The 24862-nt window shown below is 40.1% G+C and overlaps 1 protein-coding gene across 1 annotated transcript in view; it reads right to left on the reverse strand.

Moving 5' to 3' along the window:
• The window catches only part of CDH8 (cadherin 8), a 139480-nt gene that overhangs the window by 31094 nt on the left and 83524 nt on the right, over nucleotides 1–24862 (reverse strand). The window contains exons 7-8 of the mRNA XM_066327958.1: nucleotides 22675–22811; nucleotides 3929–4050 (exon numbers count right to left, since the gene is read on the reverse strand). Coding sequence (XP_066184055.1) covers nucleotides 3929–4050; nucleotides 22675–22811 — 259 coding nt within the window. The remainder of the gene's footprint in view (nucleotides 1–3928; nucleotides 4051–22674; nucleotides 22812–24862) is intronic.

Raw genomic sequence — 24862 nt, forward strand, 5'->3', positions numbered from 1 at the left:
CTGGACACCCCCAGCCCCTCCATGTCCCTCTCTGGGAGAGACCCAAAACTGCCCCAGTGCTGGAGGTCCCCAGCAGGGCCAGCCCAAAGGACAGGCACTGCCTTGGTCCTGTGGCCACCCCATGGCTGGCAGAGCCCAGGGGCCATGGGCCTCTTGCTCACTAGGGATATATTTTCTTTCCTGGTAACAATGTGCACGCCAAAGGAGTTCCATTATAGAGAAATTGGTCAATACTAGTCACAAAGAAAACAAGCACTGATTTTTTTTCACTACATATCCAGTGAAAGTTAATAACCCTTTGGCTGTTCAGTCTTGAAATTTCTGAAATTCTTACATATAAAATTCCAACTTTGATGTTGTATTAATACTTCATGCATGCATTTGATTCTGTACATACATTTAGCAAAAACTTAGCAAATCAGCATATTTTGTTTAGCAGACAGCACTGGATTGTAATGAATAGTTAAATGGTCCCCTAGGACAACTTGACTTTCTAATTTGTAGGTTTGTATTGCAGTTCTACAAGTTCATATGTGCTTGAAATAATATATACAAGGATAAATAGAAAAACAAAGTTATTTTCAACACATCATAACTATCTACATACAATTTTAGGACATGGTACCGTTTGAAAGACTTTTCCTGCAATCCAACTCGTTAACTTCACTTAGTTCCTTATCACTAGTAAACATTTTCCTAATTTCAGTAAGACTGATCTTCACCTCTGGAAAAGCTTTTGCCGTCCCACTGCTGTTCATGGTTATTTCTGTATTATTTTGCAGACTGAAAACACCGTAAGACTAGACTCACCACAGAGCAATTTTAACTTACTCTGTCTGAAGAGTCAGATGCAGGTTCTGGCTGTTAAAAGGAGGGCTCTAGTAGAAAAGGCAAAGATCTATCTGAAGATTTTGCCCATTAGAAAGAAAAACAATTCTAGTATGAGAAGTGAATAAAATAGAGACAAACTGTGGGAGACTGGAGGAGCACTGTACTCAGTTTTATATTGCTCCTCTTTAAAGCTGGCTTCAGCTCCCATATATCGCTGTCTGCACCACTCAAGTGAAAATTTTGTAGCTTTATTTCCAGCAAACAGCACTTCCCTGGAAAAATCTGAGTATGGACTGGGGAATAGTGAATGAGGCACTTTTCTTACCCAGCATTACAGAAGTTCTGTTCTAGGTCTACAGGAAAATAATTTTACTGTGCTGGAGAATAACCAACAGCACAGCTATAGTCAGCAAACCATGAATGTTCTGGTTTTAGTAATTGGAATTATGCAAAAAAAAAAGGGGAAATAGGAAAAGGCAAGAGCTTATTTGTGGCTCACTTACTGGTACTATAACAGTACACTCAAATTTGGGGGGTTTGGTTTCTTTTTCCCCAAAAATATTGACAAAAAACCATTTTTGTCAACTTTTTGTTGCATGTAAAAATGCACAAGGAGCACACAAATACATGCATAGACAACTGTATTTCCTTCTCCCTCCCTTTACTCTCCTATCAGCCTGTGGTACCTTCACTCTTAGAGGTAGGTCAAGGCAAGGAAAATGCATCTGGCAGCAGTGTACATCAGGAGTTTTCAATCCATTGTGTCACCTCACTAGCAGCTGTAGATGCTACTGCAATTATATCAGAACCCAAAACAGAACACTTAGAAAGTGAAGTGGAAGAGATGGTGCAATGTATTTAGTCGCTGCTCATAAGGTTCTACCAATAGTTCAAATATCATCTCCTTTATGGTAAACCAAATTTGATTTAAACTTAGATTCAAATGGAACTGCAAATGTCACCAGACAAAAATACCTTAAGATAATTGCACCTTTCCTTCACGTGTAACATTTGAGTTTAAGCTCTGGACAATCATCCAGATTAGGCTTTTGCTACTGTACTAGGAGTAGTACCTTTCTCATATCAACTATTTCATATCTGAGATATATGAAGTTTCTTGAATTTTTCATCCTTATTAATATGATTTCTTCCAAAACTTGTGAAAAATAAGAAAATACAATAAGGCAGTGAAGTTACTAAAATCTTTACATGAGCTCATAATTTCTGAATGACAACTTCAATTCAGAACCTAACCTTGGTGATTATTCTGGACTGGTTACTGTTCCAGTAGTGTTATTTGTTTAAACACAGAATAAATTGCAGGATCAGTGCCACCTCATCCTTGCTGGCAGCCAAATATTTAATAACCATCTGTAAAGTTCACACGAGGATTCATGCTCAAGAGTGACATCTGCCATCAGATCAAGAGTGTAAGAGGTAATGGTAGATAAAGAATATCATGCTTTAATGAAAGTTTTCTGTAAGTACTTAAACAAAAGCATCTTTTACCTGCTGACTCTTAATCACCTCATTTATAGTTTTATTTCAAAATGAAATGTGAACATTTTTCACCATCTCTTAAACCACCTGAAATTTGACAGGAATACCTAGATAAATACAGTCAGAAAGCATTGTACAACAGAACTTCCTGATTTTAGGGAAGCCCACCGAGTCCTGGATAAAGGCATAGTCAATAGTATTCAATGTGTCCTGGAGAATGTAACTACCCAGCATCAGAAATCCACCCTGAGCTAAACAGAAATCCACTCTGAGCTAGAAGAACTGAAATGCCAACAGTAACATGCCTGTCTGCCCATAAGGGCACATCTCCTCTTCGGGGGATAGAGAGAATTCTCATTCCTTAAATGACACATTTTTGACACCATTTTACTGAACAAAAAGGGGTGCTAGAAGTCAAATCATCCTCTGTAACAATACAATCCTGGCAGAGGTGGGTTGTCATACACTGCTATATAGGTTGTCATTTAATACTACTAAAGAGAAAATAACTTCTAACTCCATTGTCAGGTAACCTTCTTTGGAGAACAGTGAATTTAATGTCTAACACCCACATAAGACACAGGAATAGCTGGATTAACAAGCAGTGTCATGCTGTCAGCTGCTGTTTATTTAAATAAAATGTCACAATCTAGAAATAAATTGCAAAGTTTAAAAACATTGAATTGTTGTAACACCCAGTGTTTCTCTTGCTGGACAAGTGTTACATCTCATTTACACTGCATTACTTTCTAAATGTCTGTGCACATTCTTGAATCTTCACCTTGTCATTTAGGTGGCATAAGAGATATTCTTCCCTACTTCTGTACATTTGTCCTTCAAAATGAATACCTTTGAACAAATCTGCTCCACTTTCTTTGAAAAAAAACTTAACAGCTTAAATCCTGCTTCTGACATGCTGCGGTTTACCTCACCTTGGGGAGTGTTGTGTGAGTTCCTTCACGTTTCTTCATTAAATGAAGAACGAAATAATATTTTTTTCAATATAATGAAAACTTGAACTTCCCTTCTCCAACACCATCTTCAAACACAATTACAATCTACTTCACTTTCCATAAAGTTTGGTTTGCTATCTTATTTTTTCCTAACTGTCATAGAAAAGTAAGAACTGAATAGAGATTATAACTGAAATAAGGTCAAGGGGAAATGGGTTTATTGTTTTAACTCTTTATTCTAAATTACACCTGGGAGCAGCTGCAATGTAGGTCAATAAGTGAACTGGAATTCAGGCTGGATTATACTTTCACCTGCTAACACACATGAACTTACAAAGTGCTGAGCTCCATCACACAGAGTGGGTGCTTAAAGACACTCAGGATATTTTCAGGATAGTGTCCCGAAGTACTCACCTTTAATTTAAAACTATACTTTAAGGGGACAAAAAGTTTGTTTAATTATAGAGAGACATCCGACAGAAAGCGATCATGGTTTTATCTTACGTTCATGTTCAAGCTGTTAAGTTAGTGTTCAAGCTGTTAGCATGAACACATGGCCAAATATTTTGGGAATAAAGATGACATAAGGTGACAGGGAGAATCTCCAGCCCAGTCTCACACCACATAAAATCCAGGATACTCACTTGTCCAGGCTTCCCATTCTCACACAGAAAGGCCTCGTGCTCTGACGCAAACTCAGGGGCGTTGTCGTTCACATCGAGAACTTTGATGGCAACAGGCACCCGGGACACCTGGCTGTGGTTCCCTGAGGAAAGGAATCAAAGCACCCAAGGTAAGCATATTTAATGGGGAGTTAAATACAGCAGTGCTTGCACAATGACCGTGCTCTTCCTGTCTCCTGCCCTTAATTGGGCTGCCTCATCTGTAACGGATGGCGGAGTTGGAGTGTGAGATAAAGAAGGATGGCCAGGGCTTTGTGGTTGAAAAGAATAAATAGATCCCTGCTGCAAACAGCATTTGTTGAAGATTGGCTCAATGAAGACCTTTCTTGGTCTAAATTGGTAAGATTTTTCTTTGATGAAGTTTGTATTGTTTTATTGATAAAGTCCATTATATATGGAAAAGGGAAGGCTGCAAACAGCAGAGATTTATTTCTTTGTTTATCTTTGGCAGAGAACAGCACATTTTACTCCATTAATTGTTCTGACTGCACATCTATTATTTCTTCATTGCAAACACGGTTGAAGTGCTGACCCACATTGAGAAAAAGATGGATGGGAGACTGGCAGGGACAGTAATTTGGACTATTAAAGCACTTTGATCATCTACCAGTGACCAAAACCGTGACCTGTGAACTTCTTTCTTCACTGAAGTAACGACTCATTATTTATAACATAGAGCTATTTTGCATGAAATTGCTTATCACTGTGAAGAGTAGAATGAGCTGTATGGCAAGAAAAGCTAAACCAACCGTTTGCATCTACTTTGGATAGCTTTCAGAGGCAACTGCCTGTGTCTCTCTCTCAACTCAGCACTATTAATTTGCTTAGAGGCTACTTATAAATATTTTAAACCACTTTTCCCCAAGGAGCAAACCCATGAATTCCATTCGAACCAAGGCCACCAGCTGATTTGGAGAGTTTGATAAACTATTCCACAGCACATGCACACCTCCACAGGTAACTCAATCCCAGCTTCAAAGTCCATCTCTCAGTGAATATTATTTTCTAGTCATGGTATTCTACCTCGTTTGTATCATCAGCAGTGACAAATCTCAATATTTAGTGCATTTCTCAGCGCAAATGACTACAAAGTACAAGAAGATCAGGTCCCACCAGTGCTCAGGGACCAACTGGTGGCAGCCCTACAAGTGACAGAGATTAACAAAGGCAGAATCCCCATATACAGAGTGGGTTTTGTGGTTTCCATCAGGGTTAATTCTGTTGTGACCTAATTAAACCTGGTATCTTACAGTCCTGTTTCCTCCTTGTGTGCTAAAGACATCCACAATATGGGAGGCTCCACCCATAAATCTAAATGTGCAAATTTCAATTGCTCTACTGACGTTGAAATGGCATAAAAATAACAGTTTCAACAGCTCAAACTCAAATATACCAGTGCCACAAAAGGATTTATACTTTTGGGATCATCTGAAATATCAAAATTCCTCCTGGATAGGACATGGAAGATCACCACACATCAGAATTAAAAATTTTTCCATTTAAGGAACCAACAGTTTTAATATGGAAAGAAACATATTACAGAAGAAAAACAAACACCCACTGAAATATTGCATGAGCAATATTTCTGTCATTTTGCATCTTATGATCTTACTTACTAACAGGTGAGGGGAACACTTACGCCATGAAATAATAACGTATCTGAAACCAAATAAAACCTAATATGCAAACCATAAATTCCAAACATTTTAAGCATTTTTTTAATTTTCACTTAATAAAAATACAGACAATGAATCTCAAGCTTATCAGAATTCTCAGCACTAGTGTCATATTTAAACACTAAAGATTTACTTTTATCTAAATTAATGAAATGGTGGCAGTTCAAATTTTAAAGACATTACAGAGAAATGTAATTAATTAGATAAGCTTCTAAAGAAATTATTCATGTCCCTTGTGACTGCCCCCAAAATGTTTGTCTTTCATCAGAAATACAAACATTAAATTTAAAGATATTATAATTAGAAACTTGATGAGAATTCATTTAAAAAATTAATTTACTAAACACATGAGAGACCCAGCTGGTTTGGAAACCTCCAACCAAGGGGATATCCACTGCCTTTTAGGGTTCCTGTGACCGTGATGAAATTTGTTCTTGAGAAAGAGAGAGCGAGATGGAGAGGGAAATGTATCTACAGCTTGTAGTGCCCATCACCCTGAATACACTGCATTACTTTGTCATCCTGAACTTCCCAGAGAAATTCTGCTGTGTGCTAAGTGCTTCCCTTCACCCTGAGCACACCTATTAAACACAATAATGAGTCCTCACGAAGCAAACCCAGGTTGATAACACTGTCAGGATGGGATAGTTCCATCTGTTCATTTCCATACGTTTTGTGTCGCAGACTCTCGCTGGTAAAACACGTATAGAGGATGCCCAAGCTCTAACCCAGCTCTGCTGGCAACGCCCCAAATGCTTCAACTGGGAGTGGGAAGGGATGGAAGAGGATTCAGGCTGGTCACAAACTGCCACAACTGCATGGTCACTGCCCTTCAGGCCGTTGGGTGTCTCACTCATTAGTATTCAATGTGCACAATTTTTCCTCATTTGTATGAATGGACCATCAGTTCTTTCTAAACTAGGAACAAAACTGAGTTTAATGACTGCGTGGGTTTTTGTTTAGTTTGGGTTTTTGCCCAATAAACCCCTCAGTCAGTAGATTTAAGGGAGACTGAATCTTCTTGCATGCACTAGGTAGACAGCAAGACTGATTCCTTAATTTCTAGTCAGTTATTTTATGCAAAATCGTTTAAAAAAGGAAAAGTTAGAGACTGCCTAAGGAACTAACCAGATGTTTAAAAGCTTTATCACCTGTATAAAGCTTTATCACAGTTTAAAAAGACCTACCTTGAATTTTGCAATGTAAAAAGTATCATTAGGGTTGTCACTTGAGAAACATAAACTTTGTTTGAAAATTTACCACTCTGAGATGCAAGATCGAAAAATATTGAGAAAATTTCCACTAGTCTAGTTAAATAGAAGTCTTTTCAAGATAGAGCTGCACCGAAGGACTTAGCTGGTCATCTGAGGACACCACTGTGTGTCTCAATGAGCACAGAACATTTCTGAATTCCAGCAGGCAGAAGTACACAGAACACACACACAGAAAGGAGCATCTAGAGAGATCTAAGGAAAGGAAGACTCAATGCAAAAATAACTAGTGGAACTTAGTTTGGGTTGATAAATAAACTTCCAAAAATTATGGAAAATCCACGTGGGTTTAGAAATGCATATTGAAAGGTTTACAAAGGTTATAAGCACCTAAAAAGCTCTTCTGTTTCCTCCCCAGTTCACAAGACTCTACTGGAACAGGAAATGCTTGAAATACCCAACTTGCGGAGTAACCCACTGAGTAATCCAGGCAGGATTTAAAAATGTTGTAGAGTTTGATACCAAAATGATGAGGCAGATCAAATAACCAAAGTCAAATTAAAAGAAACAAACATTATCAAGCAACTTAGTGTTTCCAAACCTGAACTTTGGAGGCTACAGCCCCATGATTTATCACTTGTTATTGGGATCAACATTTTTCGTCCTTCTTGAAAAAAATCCTACATAACTGAGATATGTCTGTACCGTATAAAACTTGTATTATGAAGCACTGAGTATAGTCAACATTGTTACTGCAAACAGCAAGAGTTTCAAGGAGTAACTAGAGCTTATAAACACAATTTTTGGCCCTGTACCACAACTAACAAAATACAATGCAGCTTTTCAACTCCCATAAACACTTAAAGACTTTTCATAAACTTACTTAAAACACTTCCTCCTGTCCTCCTTTGACTGAAAAAATGGGTTTTGAGATAAACAGAATAATTGTGGCCCAAAATGAAGTTTATCATTTATGTAACACAAAGAAATCCAGTTTAGTTCAGTTCTCCTATAGGTAACTAAACCATCCAAAATCACTTCAAAAAGTAATTAGCTGTCTTGCATTTTACCTAAAATTTACCTCAACATAAAGTAGATTCCTCAAAAATGACCTATTATTATTATTATTATTATTATTATCATCATCATCATCACCACCACCACCACCACCATGGTGGAAATTGTTATTTCATGCTTCTCTGATTTAATGAAATTTCTATGATAATATTTTAAATTAGAAGTAGAGGAAATCCTAGTTCTAACAAAGAAATCAAAACAAAATCTGAATCACTGACTTAATATAAACAACAGCACTTGGTTTACATCCCTTATTCTTCAAACTTATTTAGCTGTATTTTAAAGGATCCAGTCTCGCTGACTTTATCGAAGTTTTATCTGATGATTTTATTAAGTTAGTCTGCAGGACAAGTTTATTTCTCCTGTTAGAGTTTATGTTGTTGTTTTCTTTAGGCAATCCTTTACTTCTGGAATGCCACAGCTTATAACAATCTTTCTGTCATATAAAACTGACAAATCTGACTTAAAGAATCCTTAGATACACAGATGCTGTTGTGAAAAGGAGGTTTTATTTATGTTGAAGCTTAACTCTAGAAATCACACAGTGCAGCAAATACTGGGCTCATTTGTCTGCAGCGCTGGGTAATGATCTGATTCAAGAGAGGCTGAGTGCCTGAAACCCACTCCAGAATTGTCAGGAAGACAGCAGTAATTGCCAGCAATTCTCTTAAAAATACCAGAACACAAGCTATTTCTGAGCTGGGACAAAATTCAACCAACCCAACTAAAAACCCAGACAGAACTGTTCACCAGGAAGGTTTAGATTCCCTATTGAAATGACTGCATTTTTAAAGGATGAGAAGTCATGGATTATTGAAATAACAACATAAACACACCAGTACTTAGCAGGAAGGCTCCAGCACGAGCTGCTAAGACAAGAAACAAACACGGCCTCCTAATTATTATTCCATTGGTATCTCTTTAGCACATGGAACACGCCGCAGGAGCACAGATTGTGGCGAGTGCCTGTGTGTACATGTGTGTGGGAGGGGCGCGGAAAGGAAAGGATGTGGAACATATTTCTCAGGTTTGTTCCTTAAGTCATTCTTTGGGAGAAAAATAACAACGGAGTCGAGAAGCTTCATCTCCTTTCAGTAGCTCCCTGGGTTTATTTCGCTGCTCCAGAAGGATGAATGAGGCAAGAGCAAAGCTTTGTCACACTCTATTTCCTCACTGAGAGACTGTCACAAGTTTAAGCAAGAAGTGGCTTAATATCATCCACCTCTTCAAAGCTGAATTTGGAGTTAAGAGGTTCCCAAAGTTCAGCAACTCCATCTGCAAAGAGGTGATTCAAGAAGGCCCCATTCACCTACCTTTATTCGATAGGTGAGATTTATCACTTGGGACTAAAGGACTGATTCTACTTTCAGGTTGCTGACAAAAAAAAAAAAAAAAGTTCTTTGATTCATGCATCCACCATACCTGAAAATGTTCATTAAACACACCATATTCTTCAGGTCCTGTTTTTACTTTCTTTTTCTGTGGAATTTTTTAAAATTTATTTGTATATAAGTGCACATAAGACATTAAAATTATTTTATATAACCTAGAACCAATCACTTTCTGAATCAATTACCTAAGATTTGCAGAAAACGGAGACATACCTCCAAAAAGACCAAATGTTGTTTTCATAAGTGATATTCCACCTAGCCCTGCACTCAGTTCTTTGCTTGCCACTCTAAGTATAAATACTAAATTATTTGCTACATTTGAAATCATTTATGATTTCAAATATAAATATACCTTAAATTAAACCAGAGATTTTGACTGGGTACTTTACTAACTTCAAAGGATCAACACTGATTTATTAAACTTGATAATAAACTCAAATTTTAAAAAAGGAGTCTGTTCCTTTCTTACAGGTACAATGCATACTGATAGAATCAGTTAGCCCTCATTTTGCTTATCCCAGGTCAGGCTGTAATTTGACATTCAAATGCAACCTCTCTGCTATTTTTCATGCCATGAAGCCCTGCAGTTATTCAGCAGCTTCACAAATAGTTACTCTGTAATTACCTCTGATACTCTGTGAATTGTAAGATCCATTTGCAAAACCGGGAAAGGTTTGTAATTTTCTGCAGAAGTATCTTATTTTGGTTGGTGTATTTGCATGATATTGCCTTGTCTGAGTGCACAGACAGATCAAAAGGGCTTGGAAAGGAGAGACTAGATCAGAAAAGCAAAACATCCCCTCAAATATGGTTCACAAGTGTGAAAAGGGCCTCTTCTATCACAACCCTGGTTGTGAGGGAAAATCAAAAGACCCTGTTCCATTTAGACTTAGCTGTGCATGATAAGAGAAGTTGCTGCAATGAGAATGAAAACATGGGCCACAGTGAGTGAGCTCTAGGTTTGTCCTGTAGGGAGCAGATGATGATGAAAGAAATTCATATCCACCTTGAGGCTGGACGGGGGTGGGAAGCAAAGACAACCCCCACCCCTCATGCCACCCTTCCAAAAACTCAACAACCCCAAAAGTCGAGGCTTTCTGGTTATTCCAAATCACTGTGAATGGTGGTTTATCTTTAATCACAATGTGTATGTTTCGAAAACTCCACCTTGGTGTCCCCACTCCCTATTCACCAACATGAGCTCCAAAGAGCAAATGCTAGAGGAGATAGGAGAGGATCCATGCTCTGGATAACACGAGTGCTCATCACATGGAACACACCTATTGCATCAGAGAGCGATTTGGAGGCTGTGGATGCCTTCAGCTGGACTTCACAGTAAAGCCTGTGCCTGTCTGCTGTGGCATTCTCCTGGAGATGCTGCAGCCCATGCCTTGGACAGATGCACCTTCTCCAGGTGAGAACTGGCTGATGGCCCAGCCCAGAAATGGGGAATGGTGCCACATCCAGCTGCTGCTGGGCACCAGGGCTGTCCCCCAGGGTCAGTGTTTGGCCCAGTTCAATACCTTTATGGATGATCTGGATGAAGGACTGAGGGCATCCTCAGTCAGTTTTCAGATAACATCAGGTTGGGTGGGAGTGTGGAGCTGCTGGGGGGCAGGAAGGCTCTGCAGAGGGATCTGAACAGGCTGGATCCACGGGTGGCTGGAGGATAAACATTTCAGGCTCTCTGAGCTGAGGGGTGCTGACCCTCAGGCAAGGACTGCATTTGACTTGAGACCTTGGAACAGGCTTCTGGGATTGTGAAAGCACAGGGGTTGTGGTGTGTGGTTTGAGTGATGTTGTGTGACCACACAGGATGAAACACTTGGATTTGGGGTTTTGGTATATAGTAATGTGTCTGGTCCAAGATGGAGGATTCGGGGCATTGTCTGAGTTCTTTGTCTTCTTCTTTCTTTTTTATGGGTTTGGGTGGTTTTCTGTAATTGGATGAAGAAGGTCCTCATTGCGGGCCTTGGGTGGTCATTATTGGGTCAAAAGCATAAATAATACAGATGTCACTTTGTTATTGGGTAATTATCTCTTAAATAGCCTTGGAGAGAGTTAGAAACTCAACATTTGACTTAGTTTCTCTAACTTGCAAGTTGGACTGACGTTTTGTGAGACTGTAAATAAATCAGATATAATAAAAAAGCAAGACTGAACTTGACTCTACGTTTCCTTTGTCTTTCATCCTGACCTGGGCCAAGACAGAGAAACCAGAACTGCAACACCTGGCTGAGGAACAACAGGGCCAAGTGACCCCGGGGTCACCCCAAGGCCATGGAGGCTCCAGGCTGGGGCAGAGGGGCTGGAAGCTGCTGGGAAAGGCCCTGGGGGTGCTGGTGCAGGGCTGGACACGAGCCCAGGGGTCACAGAGGCCCATGGCCCCTGGCTGGGCCAGCCCTGGGGTGGCAGCAGGGCCAGGGCAGGGTCTGTCCCCTGGGCTGGGACCCCGAGGGCTGGGCCAGCTCTGGGCTCTCCCAGAGAGGGACATGGAGGGGCTGGGGGTGTCCAGGGCAGGGAAGGAGCTGGGGAAGGGTCTGGAGCCCCAGGAGGGGCTGAGGGAGCTGGGAAAGGGGCTCAGCTGGAGAAAAGGAGGCTCAAGGGGGACCTGGTGGCTCTGCACAAGTCCCTGCCAGGAGGGGACAGCCGGGGGGTCGGGCTCTGCTCCCAGGGAACAGGGACAGGAGCAGAGGGAACGGCCTCAGGCTGGGCCAGGGGAGGCTCAGCTTGGCCAGCAGCAGGAATTTCCCCATGGAAAGGGTGCTCAGCCTTGGCAGGGGCTGCCCAGGGAGGTTTGGAGTGCCCATGGCTGGAGGTGCCCCAGGAAGGGCTGGAGGTGGCACTGAGTGCTCTGGGCTGGGGACAAGGTGGGCATTGAGCTGGGACTCCATGGCCTGGGAGGGCTTCTCCAGCCTCTGGGGTTCTGGGACTCTGTGAATGCCTGGAATATGCACGAGAAAAGAAAAATGGGACGTGAAAGCAATGGGAAAAAATGGATGGGATGAAACTTGGGCTGACTTGGAATGGGCTCCCTAATGAGAAATCGTAACATCTTTGCAATAGTTGAGTAAGAATGACGGGTCCTCGTATCTTTGACAGAAGCTCTGGGTGCAAACAGCATGTCCTTAGAGGCTGCTCTGCATATCTAATTTTGACCACAGGGAGGTTTATATTCATAGTGACACATAATGAAGATATATGTGACACATCAATATGAGTAAACAAATACATAATTCAAAATAAAGTATTAGTAGAGAAGGCTGTATTGGAAGCTGCTGAAGTCATATCAGATTTATGACAATGAAGCAATTCCAGTTTATTCACCGATCCTAAGTAAATCCTTAAAGGAAAACAATAAAAAAACAACACTGCCAACATCCTTCCACCCACACATCTATCCAGAGACCAAACTGAAACAACTTCTGGCAGAAAACCACCTGTATTTGTAATATAAAGCACTGTGTAATTGAACCTTATTTATCTCTAACGAGGACACAAGTCGGAAGGAAGTTTGCAGTTATGTCACACTCAGTGAATTAGCTGTGCTATGTGCTGAAGTGGGGAATCATTGCCACTGCAAATTAAAAATAAAAATACAGCTAAAGTTTTAGCACTTAAGAGCAGTGCACTTATTAACTACTACAAGAAACGGCAACCTAGAACTGTTTGAAGTTTTACAGTTGAATTTTTGTGCAAAAGGCCAATGCAAATCAATCAAACAAGCAAACATGAATGAAACAGGAAAGTGATAACCTAGCTTCAACACTGAGCAACAGAAAAACACCATTTGTGATCTCTGGAAGGATGTCCAAGAAAGAAGCACTGCTCCACAGACCCAGCATTTCAGCAAAAGTCAGAGGCTACTAAAGGATTTTGTGTGAAGGTTTTCCATTTCCTTGTGGCAAGCACCACTAGGAAGAAAAAAAGTTAAGAAAACAAAGAACCTCAGAATCATCTTTCTGAGCCTTTCATTATACCCTCTAGAATAATAACAGTGTGATGAAGTGCCACTGGATCTGTACTTTTATGGATCAAAGCACCACAAGCCTAATTAGGATTCCAGATTTTCTGAGGCAGTGTAATGCCTTAAATCGTTGTGAAGAAGTAACAGGTTTTAATTTCTAAATTTAACAACAAGGGAAAAAACAATCCAGAAAATAATATGATGTCCTTGAATGACAGAAAAGAATTTGACTCAAACATAAGGCAGTGAGCAGGCAGGAAAAAAACTGACTGAAGAAAGAACTTTAAGACAGAACTTTAAAAGTACCAGGACATGATTTGCTGCTGTGTTCCTCAATTCCAACTAAACCAAGGGAGTTGTGCTGCCATAAAACAGTCAGGAGTCTGTCCCACACTTTAGAGCAATTATATTATTAATATGCTAATATCTCATGCATATTAAAATCTTATAAAAATATTGACTTAGATATGCAAGGTCTTATTGTCAATTATAATTAGCTATGAAATTTTCTAATGACTAGCAGCAATAATAATAACAATAAGCAGACTGATTGAGGACGAGCCGTCTGGAATATTTGGGGGTTTTTATTTGAAATGATTTCATGATTGAAGTAAAATGATTTATAGCTCAAATGAAATCCCTCCCTTACTCATAGACAAAACATCAAAATGCTTTAATAAAGATTTTTATTAAAGCAGAATTTATTATAGAAGCATTTAAATGTCATTACTTTTAGAGCTCATATTCCTTTCTGAGACTGATTTTCTTAACAGTGCAATTTAATTACTCTTGTTTCCTTTGCAGAAAATATTGCTGGATATCCTGGATAGATATCAAGTTCTAGGAGTTCAGCATCAAACTTTCTTTCTTGCATACCTTCAGAGATAAGCAAAAAAGACCTCTCCAGCACATCAGAATGTACATTTAAAAACACCATTTCCTTTGTTTTTCAGACAGAAAATAGTTCCATTTTTTCCTGCCCTGCACCTTTGCCAGAAGCTCAGAGCATGCTACTCAGAGTCTTTATTCTAGATAGAAATGTGCCTCAAGATTGATTGAAATTATATTGAGTTACAAACCCCTGCTCCAACCTGCTCTCATGCAGAAAAACCAGTGGAGATTTCAGATAGTCCCAATCTGCTCAGAACTGATGAACGCAGGTGCTCAAATGAGGAGAATCCCACACAGTATTTTTAAGATTAATCTTATTTTCTTTAGAACTTTTAATTCGAATATTCAAAGTGCACATGGCCAGTTGGTAGCTGGTCAGGGTAAAGATGCACTTTGCTAATATAACATATATCTATATATCATCTATATATCATTTATGCATCACCTATATGGTCAGCTTAACCAGCCTCTAAATCTCCTCAAAGTAACTAATAAATCTTATGTGCTCTAATTAGTCATGTACCTTTCTGCTTGTATTCCTTCTTTGAATTCTTCCCTGTGTTATGGCCCAGGAAACCTTATTTCCTTCTACACCACCTAATGCCTTAAACCTTTAGTGGTTTAAGCTCTGAACAGTGGTCCAACCCCAGTATAAATTTACTAAATGAATATTTGCCAATCTAGAACTCAGATGTTCAGCTTGGATTTATAATGCTCAGAAAACAGAAGTATAATTTAGACTGTTACTGCAAATCTCTCTCCTTTTCCTTGTTGTAATGACATTTACTGCTTTCTTTGACCTTTTTTTGGATTTTTTTTTTAGTGAATTACTCAGATGCTTTATTCACAGCTGCCTTCCATGCCTCCCTCTGGAATCAGAGGTCTCCAGCTTCTACTCAGCATCCCATACCTGAATTTCAGTGCTTGCTCCTGAACTACTGAGGCCACAGAGATTGTTTGACAAGCACACTCCTTTCCCATTTGCATTTCCTCACAATATGGCCAACCCCATGCTGTTATCCATGTGGATCACCTCTCTTGCTATTCCAGAGCTGTGTGAAACACTAATGGGACAATCTGTATTATGTCCGAATAGAGTTTCACAGCTGAGAAATGCAAACTGGCTTGACAAGGTGCAGCAGCCCTCCACTGCCCAATGGCAAACCTTCAGTGACCCAGCTCTGAGGAGCTCTGTGTAACCCTCCAGTTACGTGCAAAAGGATAAAAACCACCTTGGCAAATTCTGTGTTTTAGTGTAAAAATGATGGATTATATAGTTTGAGTTCCACTAAACCAGAGCAAAAAGGGTCAAGCAGAAAAGGTTAATATTCTTGAGCTTCTCTTGTTTAAACCTCCATAAAGGCTCATTTCCTTCTCTGTCTGAAACTTACTGAAATTTACTCAGCCCTAAGTTAGAGATAATTATATGATGTACCAAAGTAACTCCCTAAAATGTTAGAATTATTGCTAATAATGCCTACAGTTATTTTTACCATAAAAGGCTAAATAAAATTAAATAAATGAAAGCATAATGAAAGCAAAGGTATTCATGGCATTAAAATGTACATTGTAGCTGAAGGCTTGTTCTGAAGAAATATGTATCTCTTCCTTTTTAATTAGTGTCCTTGCATTTTTTTTAAAGGAAAACACACTACAGATAACTTTTGCAGTGCATGTGCTGGGTGATGATTCAATTACTCTATTTATATTCTCAGTAAACCATATAGAGCCTTTCTGGCTTTATGCCCTTTCCCATTAGGTGACAAAATTGCCTCATACTTCTTCATTTCCAAAGAAGGCCGTTGGTGTGGGTAATTACCTGTGTCAGAGCCCACAGCTTTGTCCTTGAGATGCCTCTCCTCTGGGCCTGGAAAATATTTATTGTGGTCAAATCACCATTTACATTTCAAGATCTTGTCTAGATTTTCACCTCTTGCTTTGAATAATTATTCAGGAGACTTTCTACTTGCTGTGGCAGTTCTGGTGCTTTGCCCAGCCCTTGGGCAGGGGGCTGAGGCTGCCACAGGAGTACTGCTTGCTTGGCACGTGGGGTGAGTGCCAAGAACTCTTTGATCAAGCAGTCAATCCCAATGAAAATAACATCTCTGTGACTGCAGTGCCTGCAGAATAAGGACAACAGAAATTCCATTAAAACTTTTCATTCAGAGATTTAAACCTTGACTAAAAGCACAGCTCCAGGCTACAAGAAATATCTTTTCCCAGGCACTGGCTTTAGAATTTCCTAGCAGACTGCTCTGTTGTGTGTCTGTGAGTGTGATGTGCAGAGTGTGAGGATCACAGCACCTCAGAGTGTTTTGGGTTGGAAGGGACCTAAAAATAATCTTCAACCCCAGCCATGGCAGGGACACCTCCCACTGTCCCAGGCTGCCCCAAGCCCCAATGTCCAGCCTGGCCTTGGGCACTGCCAGGGATCCAGGGGCAGCCACAGCTGCTCTGGGCACCCTGTGCCAGGGCCTGCCCACCCTGCCAGGGAACAATTCTTTCCTAACATCCAGCCTAAGAGAGAGAAGAATCCAGTGCTGCAAATCATCATAACACAGCTCAGAAGAAAATCTAAACCCTGAGCAGTCCACTCAGTGCTACATCGGGTGACTATGAGCCTGAGGACTTTAAAGGGATCATCATTTAGCTGTCGTTAGAGATAATGAGCCAGGCTTTCTGTTATTTATTGATGTGTTTGTCACAAATCTGAGCCAGCCAAGTGGAATATATTTAGAAGTTTGTACTTGTTGAAATCTATGGTATCATTCAAGGAAGTTCTACTATGTAATACACATATTCTGGGGGAAAAGATTACCTCACTTTTTAAAAAGGGAATTTCAGATAAGCATTGCTAATAATGAAGGCATTGCAGTATATTTTGTTTCCAAAGAACTCACTAGAATCCTGTATCTCAAGTAGATCTCAGCTTCAGTTTCGGAGGGATGAGTATGCAAATATCAGTATATTCATATTTAAATCAGAGGAATGTTGTGCAGTCAAATTCTGTTGCTAATAAATTTCCTTCTAGGCTAAGTTAAACCAGCTTCTCTGAGATAAGTCTGCTTTGGTTTCAAACTACACCAGTTCTCCATTTATTACTGCTGTTGTTATATTAATTAACCAGCAATGATGGGCATTTCCTTAGTATTAATGGCCCACATTGTGAGTGTCCTAGGAAAGTGTCTGTGAGGTGGCTGCTCCAGCCATTAGAAAATGGAAATGGAAATCCATGGAGCTGGAGGCAGAGAGAGGACAGAGTTTAATTATTACATGCCTTATCCATGTCTGGCAATCTGATCGCTTGAATGATCAGTGATTCTGAGCTCCATTCAGAATCTGTAGGAAAAATGGTCTAATAAATAAGTCATGGCTATTTGATTTTCTTTTCCTCTGACTTGCATTGACAGCACGTAACGTGGTAAGTGCGGCAAAACCTGTGCAAGAAACTGGGAGAATACTGAGGAGGTTAAGCCCAGCCTGAACCCTGCTCTGCTTCACTGCCCAGCAAAATTGGCAGCCAGTTAATGCCAGCAACACAAGCATGTCAATGGGAGCAGCAGTTACAGCTATAATTGTAATCTGCACAACGAAGAAATGTATTTGTGGGTTCAGGAGAATGGGATCGCATCTGACTATCCTGACTTCACTAGATTTTACTGAATGGTAGAAAATTCATTTCAAGCAAGCAGCAAAGAACCAAAGATGTGATGAGCCTTTGTACACACAAAAAAAGATGCACCAAAAGCGACGTCTGTAATTTAATCATTCATTCTTACTGCACTGCAATTCAGGCTGTCAAAAAATCCTCGCACATGCCCCCAGATTCCTTTCCTGTTCAGGATATAGCTCCAGAGAGCTCAAACACATGAGCAGCACTATCAACTCTGACTTACCGAGCAAGACTACATTCACCCCTCTCTCAAGCATTTAAATTTCAAATAAACCTCCCAACCTTGGCTACAACTTCAAGCTCATGTAAGTCTCAGCCACACCACAAACTAACGAGAAATCTCATTAGGTCAGTGTTCAAAGCCCAGAGTCAATGACAGCGTTCACCCTTTACATCCACAGAGCACAAAGGTTCATTCTGAGGGAACCATTTCACCAGTGAACCTGCTTCCTCCAGCCTGTCATCACCTGGCTATTCCTGCTCCTTTCCATTCAGCAGGGTAAACTTGGATGAATGGGTAGGCAGAAAGAAAATTTAAGTATCAATTCACAGGTTCAATAGCTTTGAGTGTCGCCCTTGCCACGAGTGTATTTCATCTGCACACCCTAAGCCTGCATTTCAGAGGCATCTCTCAAAAACATGAAGGTTCTTTCTAACGTTATCTTCTCTTAAAAATCCGTATGGCAGAATTCTTAAGCACAGAGGAGACAAGTGAGGAAAAAAGCAACAAAGAACCAAAAATTAATTTGATCCTATAAGAAAGAGATGTAAGAAATCACACAAAAGGAAAAATGTGCAAAATATATTTAGTAGACAGATTTAAGGGTAGCTGTTGAGAGGACCAAAGAGGCAGGAGGAGTTTAAAGGAGAAAATGCAACTAAATCTGAAATACTGAAACCAGTACCTAAATATCACCTGTATCACCTAAACATCACCTGTACCACATTAATCTCATGCAGTTCATTCTTTTCCACAGATCGCTCTTTCTCTAGAACCCACAAAAAGATTAAAGAATCTGCTCTTGTGGGCATGCAGCTATTAAGGGAAACTCCCAGTGTGACCACTCGTGGGACTCTCTCAGGTACACTCCCATCACCCTACACCACACTGCCAGGACTCAGCAGCAGCCCCAGGTCCCCTCTTGGCTCTCCACACCCCACTCACAGCCAGAGCAGGTTTCCTCACTGGTTCCAGCCCAGGTTTCCCTCAGCAGAGTCACAGATTTCGCATTCCTTAAAGCCATTTATTCCCAGCACAGTAACACAGCCACAGCCTGAGCCTGTGTCTTTGAGGAGGAACCCCACAAAGGCTTTTATCTCTTCACAGCCTGAGGACAGGGAAGCTTTGGCTCTTCTTCCTGAGCCCTGGGCTCCTGCCCCAACTCTGGGTGTCCCTCACCCAGCTGTGCCACAGGTCCTTGGATCCCTTGCCATGCAAAGGGTCACAGTCACATCCTTCTGTCTCTGAGGGCTCCCACCCAGAACTCAACCTGCAGCTTGCAAACCAAGCTGCCTGCACCAGGTGTGTCCCTCAACACAAGCAGAATGCAGGGTGGTTACTGGGATTTAAACAGGAGGCAAAAACCCTGAGCACTGCCCATGCATCTCAGGAACCAGAACCTAAAGGCAATACAAAAATCCGGGCAAATGTCTGAGGGACAGCCACTCAAGGCTGCTGTTCTCTAGTCTGGCTGGTCAGTTCAACTACCTGAAAACAAAGGCTGCAGGAAACTAGAAACTCCTTCAAAAGAGTTTGTCAACAATGGGAAAGTAAAGGAGGGAACAGCACCATCCAAAATATCTCACTTCGTACGTGTCTCAGAATACGATGGTAATGCTATTTGTCACCAACAGCACGAATTTGTTCTGAACAAGGGTGGTGGACACTGGCCAGACACTTGCCTATGAATGAGAACAGAATATTTATTTCTTCTAAATAAAAACCCAACCAAATGAAAAACCCCACAAAAAAACCCCACGCTAGTCTTTTGCCTGTCAAGTACACATTAGAAAAATCACATTCCCCGCTGGCTCACACTTTTCTCCCCCTTGTTTTGCTAGACATGAAAAGGTTAAATTCATATTTTGGAGAATTAAGACTAAAAATGCTTAAAATTATCCACACACATTTTAAATCTGATCACTTTTAAAAAGATCAGTCAGTCTGAGACTGAGGATCTTCATCCCCATTTCAGGTAACACTCCATTCAGCCACACCAATCCTGCCTTGGAAGATGCTTCCTTAAGATGGTGGCTGAGGGATGATACAAATAAATAAATTTGTCACGATCAAGCAGGAAACTGCCAAAAATTACCTCAGCTTAGAGCACAAATTTAGATGCAGGTACCTTACTAGCACAAAGCTCTCAAACAGTGAATTATAGTTCGTCAAAAGTTGGTGTTTATCTATGAAAGCCTTGCTAAATTAAGGCATATTTAGGATCTACCATGCTGGGAATCACGAAATAAAAATCCTGTATGATAGCTTATGAGTAATAAGCAAATTTAATGGCAATTAAATGGCCTGGTCATTGCCCTGCAGATGGAAAGCCTTGCACAAGCCCTGGGAAGCAGCCAGCCCAGGAAGAGGAAATGTTCCTGCACAAACAATTCCGACAGATTTCTTTTCCAGCGAGAGATCAGCAGTCCATTAATAAGACTGTCAGTGAAAGCATCGTAATGACACACTTTGTATTTGCATTTGCTACTTGTGTCTGCCTCCAACAGATTTCTGTTATTTTACAACAGAGATTTTGTCTATTACTGTCTTGGAAAAAAAAAATCTAAAAATGCCCATTTTCCCCTGTTTGACAGTTCTGTGAGCAAATTTAATTTCTGCTTGAGGAGCTTAAAAATAATTTCACTTAAATAAGCAAAGACAGTAGTCTATGAAATTAAGCCCTTGTTTTATGTAAATGTCAAATAATTATATTAGGAAAGCAAAAATAAGCCATCAGCAGGAACACAAATGCTTAGAACAAGATTGGCATTATTATTCTCATAGCCAGTCTGATAAGAGGCAATTTGACAATAGCAGTAGATGCTGAGGCTCCCATGAAGTCTAATGACAAGGCTGATTTCTTACAAAATTCTTGAGGATAATTATGTTTAAAAAACTGAAAATGCAACAGGCAGACTTCATGCTTGTGTGGCTCAGTAAAGTGCACTTCTGGCAACTTTGCTCTGACACACATGTAAAGGAGATATAAAGATCAACTGAAGGAGTGTCTTGCGAAATTTTTGCTTTCATCTTGTTCCATTTTGACTTTTTGGAGGAAATAAATTGTAAAATTACTTCACTTTACATTTTACTATTCCAGCATCTGAGAGTGCAGGATCATAAACTAATAATTCTGCTTTCCATGTTGTTGGTTAATCTCATGATTAAATCTCTGAGGAAATTAGTATGGACATTTCATATATTTTTTCCTTTAAAAAATTACAACTATTAATTGGTTAGATATTAGGCTGAAAAAATATGCCTGATTAAACCACACCTGCCTTTCTTTCCTCATATGCTTCCCTGCAGGCTCGGCTTCCCTGCAAGCAGAAAGTATTTCTGCTAATTTATTGAAGTATTGCTTGGCTGCAAGGTGGCACAGTAACAGGGCACTGTTGGCACTATTGGCAATGAAATCCCCAAACTGCTGAGGTGGGTCAGAGGAACACAGGGTACAAGGGTTGTAATTTGGGAGCTCAGGTCATACCCAGACCCATCTTTCCCAATTCTGTGTGTCATGGATTCCTAGTATACTTGGTTTTGAAAACAAGTACCACAGGAAAGATGTCAGTCAACAAAAAATGGGACAAATAAGTATATTTTATCCCCCAATTTATTATGTTCACAGCTATAGTACCATGAAACTGAGCTTCACATGCTCTGTACCATAATGCTGCATCCTTCAAAGCAGAGACCGGGGGGAAAGCAAACATCACACCACACAGTTCTTTCCACGCAGGAGGGAGCAGCACTGACCACCAGGCTCTGGAGACAGATATTCCTACAGTGCTGGCCCAAGTGTGTGCACAAACACCGGGTGCACAACACAGGCATCAGCAGAGAGGGTTCCAGGGTTTGTGTTCCAGGTCAGGACACGACACGGGGTGGCAGCCCCACCTTCCCCACCTGCTCCTTTGCCTCAACACACTTGTGTCAAATGCATTGTCTAAAACACAGTGCCAATGTGAATAATAAATTACACTGTCGTGTGTGATCCTGTCAGCAGCTCCAAATTAATTAAAAATTCTCCTTGATTAAAATCTCTGACCCGTACTGCCAGGCAGGGCAGCTCTCCTGACTCAGGCGTGCAGAGCAGCCACCAGGACTCTGTGGACCTAAGCAATGCAGGTTCTTGGGAGCTGGGTGTGAGTAAACTCATCCATATGTATCCAACAGCACTACTTTCATGCAACATTACCCCTGTGCTTAATCATTTATGGCTCTGAAACATAATAGCACTCAGAATTAAGAACGTCTGGGTTGAGCCAAGCTTTAATTCTTTTCTGTCTTAATATAGCTGATTATAAGGCTTTGGTTTGGGCTTTTAAAACCATTTTTTAATGTATACTCTGCATACCCTGTACACACGTACTCATCCATCTCTTCAGAATCTCTACCACCATCTTCATCGGAAAAAAAATATGCAGTGGTGAAAACCAAAATAAATGGAGCTTGGACAAAAATGAAGCTTTCTTTCTAAAATTCTCTAACTTGAACACCCAACATACTTTATTTTACTGAATTATGTAAAGTTACCACTGCACAGCCTGTCAAAATCAATTAAAAATCCAACAGAACAGTCGGAGTACACCAACACTTACTGGTTTCAGTGGCTACAATAGTGATGTTGTGCCATGTGCTGGTTTCTCTGTCCAAGGGTGTTGCCAGAGTTATTTTCCCATCCTCTGCGTTGATGTTGAACTGTCTCTCAAGGTCAGTGTGGCGATCAATGGAAAACCTGCAAAACAGACATCCCTGTAATCTACTTAATGAAGTCGGTGTAATCCACACAGTCACAGAGACAATTTAGGGAGCCCTCTGAGAGCTGCAGTTTCATAGCCAAATGGATTGAGAAGCTCAACAGAGTAATAATTTACAAGACAAAATGACAAACTGAGGCACAAAAAACCTCTTAATAATTATTGCCCAAGGAGTAATTAGCTGTATACCCAGTGTGAAGGTCGTAAAGTGCCCTCAGGTTCACTGGGTAGCATCTCTGAAAAACGGTGCTGATCAAGAGTTAATTACACAATCCATCACATTTATTGGACAGTTTCTATGGTATTCCACAGTAACTGATGATAATTTCAACAGTAATGTATTAAGCCACAAAAGTGGTGGGCTTTGTGGTTATTTTAAAAAAGGGATGAATAATATTATTTTACCAATAAATTTCAGATTAACGAAGCATGAACGATTCACCAGGCACATTATTTCCTTATGGTTCAAGCAGCTCCACGGGCAGAGCACAATGAATCACCTTTTTTTCTTATAAAATACTGCAAATGCTGGAGGCTCAATTCTTTTATGGGGTTGACATCACTGATTTTTAACCAAACAAGTTCCATCTGACAGGTAGTCAGAGTTTGCAAATGTGAATATCCAGGTAAATTCTGCAGCCCAAGCAGGGGCAGCCTGACAAGGAGCCAGAGCTGCAGTGGATTGCTCCAATGGTGCATTAAGCAGGATGATGATTTAAAGCTCAGGTCCAGATCTCCAGAAAGCTTTTATGTTTGTCCATTTGCACAGAGTTACTTTATTAATGAATTATTCGCGAAAAAAAGCTAAATCACAAAATTGAGCCTTCAGTTTCCTGACAGGAAAGGTAGGGAAAGAGGGAGTTGAGTGATAAACTATTGATATGGTTTAACAGAAATTGACTTCCAAGGGGTTTTACTGAGTCCTAATTGTGGATTTATATAAAAGCCTTTTAAGCCTTTGTGGCTGTGTATTACAGCAGCTACCAGCATGCTCTGGCAGTTTCTACATCTGTTCTGCATTACAGCAAGACACAATAGGGTGAGTTAGGATATGCTATCAGACTCAATTACCTTATGGAGTGGCCAGAAAAGTGACTCCAGATTGTCACTTCCTTATCACTTTTCTACCTTTTGCAAGCATATTGTTACAATTCCCCAATAAAAGTAAAAGAACACATTTTCCTACAGTGAGAATGGCATAGTTATCTGAAAATCAGCTATTCCATTCTGGTTTGTGCTTTATCAGAAGCAATTTCCAAAAAACATTCTGATTTTGAGGTCCCTTTATACACTACAATAAATATATTCCAATGAGCTCAAACTCATTCCAGCCTAACACCATCGATTTTAATAGACACAGCATTAGCATCTGATTTCAAAGCTTAGGATTATTGTGTTCATCTTTTTTTTTATTATTTTATTATTTCAGTATCAGACATTTTCGTATTTAGAATGAAAGTTACATTGCAATTAGATTATTTGTTCAATTCATTCTGTAAGATGCAGCTCACTTTCAAAAAGAGCTCTAAATGATAAAAACTTATCAAAATCTCAAAGTTTAAGCATTTAAATACTGCATTGCCAGAGATCAAGGCTAACCTGATCACACTGGTAAGATATTTAACAAGTAATGGATTTAAGACGGAAAACCCCAGCTTAAATACAAAATGGGATTTGTTAGATATTTACTTGTTTTGTTTGAAACTCTAAGAACTAGTTTTACTCACTGAAAAATTATTAGCTTGGTAAGAAGAGTACCAGAAAAATATGAGATCAAATTCCAAATAACTGTGCCTAAAGCTGGACACATGCATGTGTACATGGACATTTAAGTAAACTGATTTTGTCATGAGCTCCACATACTCAGTTCTCAGTGGTTTAATGGGAATTGCACTAAACTCAGCATTTCTGAAAATCAGGTCACTTGTGTGGAAGAATAAAGCTGTAGGTACTTAACTTCAGGCAATCATTTTTCAAAATGGATCTTAACCATATTTTGATGTCTCCCTAGCTCCAATTAAAGTATTAG

The sequence above is a fragment of the Sylvia atricapilla genome, chromosome 12 (assembly GCF_009819655.1).
Source record: "Sylvia atricapilla isolate bSylAtr1 chromosome 12, bSylAtr1.pri, whole genome shotgun sequence".
Classification (NCBI taxonomy): domain Eukaryota; kingdom Metazoa; phylum Chordata; class Aves; order Passeriformes; family Sylviidae; genus Sylvia; species Sylvia atricapilla.